Genomic DNA, 9732 nt, shown 5'->3' on the forward strand with positions numbered 1-9732 from the left:
TATACTAATAAATTCCTGCTGGGCGTGGCCAACTCAGGAGCCAGCCGGAACTCCGTTCCTGTGTGTTCCTGCCCAAAAATAGCCCTGGGTTTCAACTGACCAAAGAACGAGAGAGTTTAAAAATTTTTGGTTGATACTGTATAATTACATATGTAAAGCTTTATAGTATTCCCCCCCCCCCGGCTGCCTTTGACATGATAACAGCTTTTCAATGAGGATTTACCAGTTTCCAGAGTGGTACAACAGACAGAGGGTCAAATCTGGAGCCTGGACTGAGGAGGTCTAAATTCAAATCTATTCTCAGCCATGAAGCTCACTAGCAATGCAATCCTATATATAATCAGTCTAAGACTATCCATTTTAGTGAGTATGAACTGGAGTAACTTGGCACAGGATTGCACTGAGGTGCCCTGGAGTCCAATCCTACCCTACCATCAAGGGTTGTTATATGAATAAATGGGATAATCCCCCTACACAGCACCCTGCATGCACTGGAGAAAGAGATGGTTACTAATGTGATAACTGAACAGCTTATTATATAAATCCTAGATAGCATTAACAGTGCAAGCATTGCAGTGCCAGATACATAGAACTGTATCTTTCACTGAGCTGTGGCCTTTGCATTTGTAAAACTGACAGTTGCATGATGATAAAACATGATTCACGATAACCCAGTTCGATATTCCACACTTACGGACAGTCAACAATCAAGCAACACTGAAAGCATCTAGAACGATGAGCGGGAGAAATGCTTTAAGGTATAACTTTCAAATTGGCAAGCAGCACCGAGGTACCTCTGTCTCTGTATGTGTGTGTTTTTCTCTTTGAATCTTGAAGTATCCACATGACTTGGGCCATCGACTGCCTGAAAGGCGTTGTGGGTTACTAGAGATTATGCTGCATTTGGACTGAGAAGCAGGGCTGGTTCCCATGTCACCTGAGCCATCGCCAGGGGCAACACGATGAGGTGGGTGCTGCAGCTTTTGCAAGAGGTTGGTCGGTTCACTCCCAGTTATCAGTGGCTTGGCGTCATGACATGAACCCACGAACCTGCCTCATTCTGAATCAGACCGTAGGTCTATCAAGGTCAGTACTGTCTACTGACTGGCAGCGGACCTCTAGGATCTCAGGCTGAGGTCTTTCACATCACCTACTACCTGATTCTTTTAACTGGAGATGCCCAGGGATCATTTGTTTATTACGGTCTTTAGAACAGCATATGGTTTAATCAGACATAAAATACCATAATTTAAAAAATTCCGAATTTAAGAGCTTTCAAGGTGCAATTCCTGTAATTTGAAAACTAATGCACAAAAATTTAGCAACTTGACATGAGATCTTAGCATTGTTGTCAGATAAAAACCAGTGAAGCCTCGTTTTATTTGTGGCTATATGGCCAGGGATCATATCAAGTAATGGAGAAATAATTCCAAGACATACCTCCCTGTACAGTGGATAGCTAAAGAACATGTGCTCTACAGACTCAACCTCCCTTAGAGAGCAAGAGGATAACCTTTCTGGGAAGGGAGTTTTATTACACCTGCCCTCAATAACCGCAGAAGGGAGAGCAGAACACCTAGCTAGAGTAAACGCCCTTACTAAAACTATTTGCTTCCTCAAAGCCCAGGTATGCTGCTGGCTCAGTAGTGCTTTTGAACCTGGGACCTTTGCTCTGCCACTGAACCACAGCCCCTCCTAGACAACGCTGCAGGGTTGGGCTTGCATCCAGCTGGCAGCAGTGTGGGCTGGGTAAGGAAATGGGTATGCCTTGCTGGGGTGATAAAATACCTTGAGCCGCCCTTGCTGAGGAGGTTTATGCTCTTCCTTGTTCAGGGCTTTTTTTGTAGAAACAGCCCAGCAGGAACTCATTAGCATAACAGGCCACACCCAACAACAGAAACTCATTAGCATATCCAGCCACACTCAGGAGAGCATAGCTCATTAGCATATTAGGCCACACCCCCATGTTACCAGAAGTGTGGTCATCCAGCCACACCCACCTTTTGCTTCTTATTCTGTTTACCTTGTTTGTTGTCAAAACCCAGGGCCTTTTTTTGTAGCAGGAACTCCTTTGCATGTTAGGTCACACACCCCTAATGTAGCCAATCCTAATGAGTGTCTGCTGTTGGGTGTGGCCTGTTATGCTAATGAGTTCCTGCTGGGCGTGGCCAACTCAGGAGCCAGCCGGAACTCCGTTCCTGTGTGTTCCTGCCCAACAATAGCCCTGTTCTTGTTCATTTCTGAAGCCCAGTGGGTGACTGCGGGCTCTCCCTCAACCAACTCACTTCGTAAGGTTGTTGTGAAGATAAAGGAGGGGCCCAGCTCCTGTGCACCCTGACCCGGCTAGCCCCATCTTGTCAGATCACAGACGATAATGCAAGGCTGGCCCTGGTTAGTAACTAGATGGGAGGCCACTAAGGAAGTCCCTGATTGCTACTCAGAGGCAGGCAATGGCAAACCAGCTCTCTGCATCTCTTGCTTTGAAAACCCTACGGGGGTCATCACCAGTGTTCCCTCTAGGCTGAGTTAGTGTGAGCTAGCTCACAGTTCTTTAGCCTCCAGCTCACACATTTTTATCTCAGCTCAGGAAGGACGGCTCCAGAGCAGACTGATTTATGCAGCAGCCAAATCACTCACTCACAACCTTAATGCCAGGAGCTCACAAAGTAGAATTTTTGCTCACAAGACTCCACAGCTTAGAGGGAACATTGGTCACCACAGGTTGCAACTCGACGGCCCTTTCCATCACCAGATCCCATGCACACCACTCAGAGCTCACCGGAGAATGAGCAAGAGACAAGTCATCTGTTTCCTACTTTCCCTATGATGAAAGGTTAAAGCGCTTTGGGGCTCTTCAGCTTGGAGAAACTGAGGGGTGACGTGATTGAGGGTTACAAGATTATGCACGTGGGACAGAGCAGGTGGAGAAAGAAGTCCTTTTCTCCCTTTCCCACAATACAAGAACTCGTGGGCACTCAATGAAATTGCCGAACAGTCAGGTTAAAACGGATAAAAGGAAGTACTTCTTCACCCAAAGAGTGATTAACACACGGAATTAACTGCCACAGGAGGTGGTGGCTGCTACAATTATGGATGGCTTCAAGGGGGAATTGGATAAACATATGGAGCAGAGGTCCATCGGTGGCTATTAGCCACAAGGTATAGATAGGGACTCTCGGTCTGGGGCAAGTGATGCTCTGTATTCTTGGTGCTTGGGGGGGGCAACAGTGGGAGGGCTTCTAGTGTCCTGGCCCCACTGGTGCACCTCCTGATGGCAATTAGTATTTTTGGCCACTGTAAGAGTGTTGGACTGGATGGGCCATTGGCCTGATCCAACATTGGCTTCTCTTATGTTCTTAACTACTGTTGCCTAGGAAGCGACATATGTAAGCATGAACTGAAATCACATCTTTAGAGTCAACCCACTATTAACTTCTCTCTCTTATTTGCTTTCCACAATTAGCATACAGTCCAACATCTTGAGTCTCCTAAGCCTCCCATATCCTTTGCCTCTCTCCTAGTTTTACTTATTTTTTTGCTCAGCTCAGCCAATCTGCTTTGCTTTTTGTCCGTCCCCCCCCCAATTCTCACCATCTGCCACCCTCTTGCTCTCTACACATTTCATCAACACCTCGATCTTATAAGTAGATTACAGGGTTCTCCCTGTTTATCTGTTTCAGGTATGTTTTCGAGCTCTCCTGTAGCTGAACTCTCCTGCAGCTGATACATTTACCTGTCCAAACACTTCCTCGTTAACTGTGAAAGTGAGATCCAGGATATCGGTGATGTTGTTGTCTTTCATCCACTGTAAACTCTGATGGAACTCTTCATCCAGGTACTCCAAATCACTTAGGTCACATGGCCTGATTGCACAAAGAACACGGTATATATTATCACTATCCTTATCGTTCAAGGCCTGTAATTCACAGAAGATGCCACTCAAAGTCTACCATGCGTATAGGTGCCCTATGGCTGACTAGAAGTCAAGCCAATTGACAGCAAGGAGCCATGACAGTGCAATAGAACCTCCATGTTCACAAGCCGTATACCTCAGACAGAATGCCAGATATTAGGAATATACAGCATGGGAGATCTGTTGTTTTCATACTTTGCTCGTGAGCTTCCAAAAGGAACTTGCTCGTGAGCTTCCAAAAGGCACTTGGATGGTCATTGTTTGAAACCAGAGGCTGGTCCTTTCGATCTGATCCAACAAAGCTCTTCTCAAATTTTAATCACAGTGACAGATGGAATGCTGTGAATGCACACGGAATATATTCCCCTGTCATTCGCTGACAACAGGGAAGCTCTGCTTAAGCTCATGGATCTAATTCTAGCTAACACTGTCTCATTAGATCTTCACCGGTTCATTTACTTATCTAAAACCTTGCTGTTTATTCCAAAATACTTGTTCCCTGCTTCTACTCCACACTGTGGGACTAGGCTCAGTTCACTACGAAAACCAGACAAATTGAAAGTGTTTTCAGTGTGGATACCTATAGCCCAAGCACTTTGATCAGTCAAAGATTTCAAAAGTTTTTCAGAAGTTATTTGCATTTTCAAAAGTTGTTGCTATAGAAGCTGCTTCAGATTCCTCCCGATAAACAGATCCAACCCCCTTTTCTGTGGGTGAACAAGGATAGAGAGGTGCTCTCTGGCTACCAAAAGGGCTATGCTGAGAATCAGGAGACCTGCAAAGAAGCCGTGTGGGACGGGGGCAGTAGTATGGGAAGGAAATGGGTGAGACGGAGTGAAAAAAGCTGGCTGGATCCAACCCAGCACCACAAACGGCGCACTTACCCTTCGGTTCCTACTCACGGAGTCTAATTTAATTTGAACGTTAGGGTCCCGTGAGATGAGATGAGATGCTGGGTTACCTGCGATTAGATCTTCCCCTGTGGTTTTTAAAGTCAAACAGCAGCCGTGTGTGGCCCCAGTTTGGATGGGGGAGCGGCTGTGCTGTAGATAAGGGTCGTATCCCTTCCGCCCCTGCGCAGTTTCACTAGGTCACGCCAGCTCCCGCACTTGTGTCACTACTGGCTGGCTGCAACCTCAGGGGCCTGGCTCAGACGTAGCATGGGAGGAGTCAATGGGCGGAGCTTGCGTGGGCTGACCAAATACCTTGAACTGGCTCCGGGGTGCTGCATGTGGTTCCTTGCAAAAAGAGTGCAGTCTCAGGCCTGGTGTGCAGTGTTCCCTCTAAGCTGAGTTAGTGTGAGCCAGCTCACAATTTTTTAGCCTCCAGCTCACACATTTTTGTCTTAGCTCAGGGAGGATGGCTCCCTCGCTCACAACTTAAATGCCAACAGCTTACAAAGTGGAATTTTTTGCTCACAGGACTCCACCACTTAGAGGGAGCATTGCCGGTGTGATGTTTGGCAACTGTATTTGCCACCAATGTTGACCATTGCAAAGGACCATATACATCGTGTGGCGTAAAGAATTTTTAAAAAATGTCCACTGCAATGTTTTACCGCCCCTACCTGAGTTCCAGCAGTTTGATATTCCATGAAGTCTAAATGATAGAAACTATTATTTTGAAGGAGAACCACACAGACACATAGGTGGGTAGGTAGTTTCCATGACTGCAGATGCTTTAGAATTTGAACTGTATTGCTGACACAGGGTTTGGAGAGGGTAGGGACCTCAACGGGGTATGACGCCATACAGTCCACCTTCCAAGGTAGCCATTTCCTCCAGGAGAACTGATCTCCAAAACCTGGAGTTCAGCTGCAATTCCAGGAGATCTCCAGGCCAAACCTAGAGGTTGGCAAGCCTAGGTGGGTGCCTGACTTGGCAAGTTTACAACTCAGCATGCCAAATGGATGGCGTGGGGTTTTCTAAATGAACAAATAAGGTGCATGAAAACAGAAATCTCGCTGTGGTGAGTATCATACAGACCAGAGTTATATCTATGTGTGTAGGTTCCATGGTGTTACTTCCAGGTGAGTTTTGCATAAGAATACAGCCTTAGCTTACACAGAGTTAGGGCAGCATAGTTGAATATGCCCTTTAAGAGGCCTTCAAAAACAATCCCTTCCCCTTCAAAAGAGAAAATGTCTGCATCAAACCTGCAGGAAGCTCTCTCTCGTGAGATGCAAATACTCACAGCCTTAACAGGGCTTTGTAGAACGGCCTTGTGAAGAAAGCATCCAGAAGGTACTGATGAATAAGGGCCAAGCCAAGGATGCGACCGCTAAACCGGAACCTGGTACAGAGAGAAGACATAATTAGAGATACGCAACTCCCTTGACAAGGACAGACTGCACACTTTCCTATATAATTTAGGGAAGTTTCTTTCTTTCCCTTTCCTTCTGAACAATGAGCCAACATTTACCAAGGAGCAAACATTTCTTGACAAGACCTACTGGGCCCAGAAGAACACCATGCTTTATTAGTGAGGAGGTGAACTGCTTAAGGTGGATTTTTGTGGGGGGAGGTAGCGGAATAAGAATGGAAGATCAGAGGTCACAGACATGATCTATGCAGAAGACATCTCTGGCCCATTCCAGTAGAAGATTTCTACTGATGGAAGGGGGACAATTTTCACCAATTCCCCCCTCTCATGCTATTCCTGGACTGGAGGTGGGGTGTGTGTGAGAAAGTGGTGCTCCACTGAAGGAAATCCTTCCAGATGTTTTTGGTGGGAGGATCAAAGCCATTATTCAGTAACACAATTGAATTAATTAAAATAATACTAAAATGGGGACAAGAAAGTCATGTGCAAGAGAGAATCAATGGCTAAGAAAGATCAAATTAACCTAAACCGAACCAAGTAATTCTTCCCTAAAAAAACCCCTCTTGGTTTTTGGTTTTAGCTTCAAGACAACTGGGAAAAGATGGTTTGTATATGAGAGAATCCTCACTGTATTTCTAATTCTGACTGAATCTCATCTGTAAATGGCCACTGCATTTATGTTAACAGTATATACCTGCTTGGGAAAAACGTTTACTAGCACTGTGTAGTTCTGCTCTTAGTTTTTAAGGCGATGACAGCACTGGATCTGTGAAAGTTTAACTCACATATGCAAATCAAAATTTGTGAATTTTAACATAACCATCCCTCCCCTATTTTGACAACTTCATGTTTGAAAGGATAACTCAAAAGCCGCGTTGGTCCATTTGGCACAGATCAGCATACTCTGGCCTCCCATAGATATGTGCAGGTCCACTGGTGCAGCCTCAGCCTCCGAGAATGAGTTTAGGGTGTCCCAGCTGCTATTAACAGGTGAATGGTTCTATGACCTTGCAAGTGTTTCCCTCCCGGTCATAAAAGGCAGCTGTGTTTGGAAAACAAATGCCATTGTGCTGTAATTGCAATGCATTGTAAAAAAAAAATATATTCAGCAACTGTGGGAGGGTAAGGTGGACTGCTTAATACTTCATGACTAGCAATGGAATGAATGAACTTAATCCAGTGTATTTAAAACAATGTAATGACAGCACTAGATCTGTGAAAGTTTAAATCACATATGCAAATCAAAATCTGTGGATTTTAACATAACCATCCCTTCCCTATTTTGACAACTTCATGTTTGAAAGGATAGCTCAAAAGCCGCGTCGGTCCATTTGGCACAGATCAGCATATTCTGGCCTCCCATAGATATGTGCAAGTCCACTGGCGCAGACTCAGCCTCCGAGAATGAGTTTAGGGTGTTCCAGCTGCTATTAACAGGTGAATGGTTCTATGACCTTGCAAGTGTTTCCCTCCCGGTCATAAAAGGCAGCTGTGTTTGGAAAACAAATGCCATTGTGCTGTAATTGCAATGCATTGTAAAAAAAAAATATATTCAGCAACTGTGGGAGGGTAAGGTTTGGATTGGCTAGCATCTAGCAGTGTACAGACTTAGCACCATTCTGCTTGTGCAAGATTTTCTACAACATCTAGAACTTTCATTCCTATATCTTTATCGCGCCCAGAAATGGCTTGTGTTAACATCTTGCACAAGCGGAAAAACGACTCAGAATATATGTTTAATATGTTGTCGAAGGCTTTCACAGCCAGAGTTCATTAGTTGCTGTGGATTTCCCCCACGTGTGAGCTGCCTGGGCAAGATGGAGCCGGTGACGGAGGAGTCCTGGGAGTCCCTGCCTGTGTAGCTGAGCCCAGGCGTCCTGCGACCCTTGGAGGAGCTGCGCTTTTCTCATATGACCCCAGTGCAGTGCTATTGTCAGATGTAGAGCCTACAATGCCAAGACCACGGCCACACAACCCGGAAAATTTACAGCAACTAATATATGTTTACTTTAGTCCAGGGGTCATTTCCTGCGGGAGCGCACAGGAGCGGAGCTCCGGCAGTAAGGAGACCAGTGGGCGGGCACATGCAACAAGCCCCGCCCCCTGCTCCCAGCAGCCCTCAGTCGGGCCACGAGGAGCAAGAAGCAGCCAGGTAAGTTGCAGAGCCCCCGCCCTTCAGGTACAAGCTCTCCCTCCTCGGTGAGGGCAGATCTGCGCGTTGTCCCCCCCTCAATAGCTAGCAATCCAAAACAGTCCAGTGGATCCTGAGTGGTGGGTGTTGCCTTCTGACACACTTCTGGTGATGTCAGGGGGTGTGGCATATGCAAATAAGTTATGCTAATAAGTTATGCTAATGAGCTCCTGCATCTCTTTTTCTACGAAATGACCCCTGGTTTAGTCCAAGGAGCTGGAGTGCATTTTCCCCACACTTTCACTTGTGCAAAAACCCTTGTGCACGCAGAAGTTTTCTAGTGGATCCAAACTGAATTGCAGAAAGGAACAGTTTTGTATTGTTAGCAATATTCCTACAAAATGGGAGAAAAATCCCCCATTTTATAGATAAAGGGGACTGCAATCGAATGGAAAGACAGAACAAAAGATGTTTTGAACAATTAAATAAATAAATAAAACACAAACAAAAGAGTAAAAGCAGACAGAGATGTCACAAGGATTTTTAAAGGTCGATAAGAACAGACGCCTGATTTTCAAGAGGCCAGAACACAGTGGTGCTCCCATTTATTCCTATGGTGCACACATGGAATTTCTCAGTAAATTGGGCTCATCATCTTGAAAAACTGTCAAACGGATAACCTTCTAATCCTCCCTAAGTAGTGGCTCCAGAGCAATTTTCCCCTTCATTATATGTAATACGTAGTAGGAGTTTCTGCATATTAAAATGTCTTGCCTATTAAAATTGTCACGGCCTTTCCGCGCTCAAAATAACTACTCCATATTTGCAGCTGCTTGTCGCAGATGCATTTCTGCTTAAGGTAAATTAACAGTTTCTATTAACTTAATTAGATTTTGCTCTTTTAAATAGGCATGTTGGCAAGTAAAGTTGAGGAAAAATAAGACCTAAATTTGTTGAAAGGGCATGTAACGAGTTACGGATTCCTCCTTAGCTGGGCTGTAATGAGATCAAATTATATGCTTTGAGGGGTTCTGTCTGGTGGAATGTTTTTGTAACAAGATAATGCAAAACAGATAACAAAAACTGCCTTACTGAGCATAGCTTTTTAATTTAAATACTGAGTTTTTTGGGAAGCCACGGGGAAAAAACAACCCTTATCATAAAACAAGTGTGGGTATAAGTATGTTTACCAGTGTTTCTCCTAAAAGGCAGCCAAGGGCCCCATACGTACCCAAAGCTACAAGGGATCTACTGTGAATGGGGTGCTTCTACACCACTGCCAGATGTTCGAGGCTGTTGGTAACGCGGCTGGCAGAAAGGTTGGTTCCCACTGTAACTCTTAAGTTACAAAGATGTTGGTAGGGAA

General features: G+C 45.2%; 1 protein-coding gene across 1 annotated transcript in view; it reads right to left on the reverse strand.

The window, feature by feature from the left end:
* Positions 1 to 9732, reverse strand: part of HECW1 (HECT, C2 and WW domain containing E3 ubiquitin protein ligase 1) — a gene marked incomplete at its 5' end in the record, with an annotated part of 168454 nt that overhangs the window by 10487 nt on the left and 148235 nt on the right. The window contains 2 exons of the mRNA XM_015424960.1: positions 3734 to 3863; positions 6107 to 6205. Of these exons, the coding sequence (XP_015280446.1) occupies positions 3734 to 3863; positions 6107 to 6205 (229 nt within the window). The remainder of the gene's footprint in view (positions 1 to 3733; positions 3864 to 6106; positions 6206 to 9732) is intronic.

This window comes from Gekko japonicus, unplaced genomic scaffold, assembly GCF_001447785.1.
Source record: "Gekko japonicus isolate JY-2015 unplaced genomic scaffold, Gekko_japonicus_V1.1 scaffold1918, whole genome shotgun sequence".
Lineage (NCBI taxonomy): Eukaryota > Metazoa > Chordata > Lepidosauria > Squamata > Gekkonidae > Gekko > Gekko japonicus.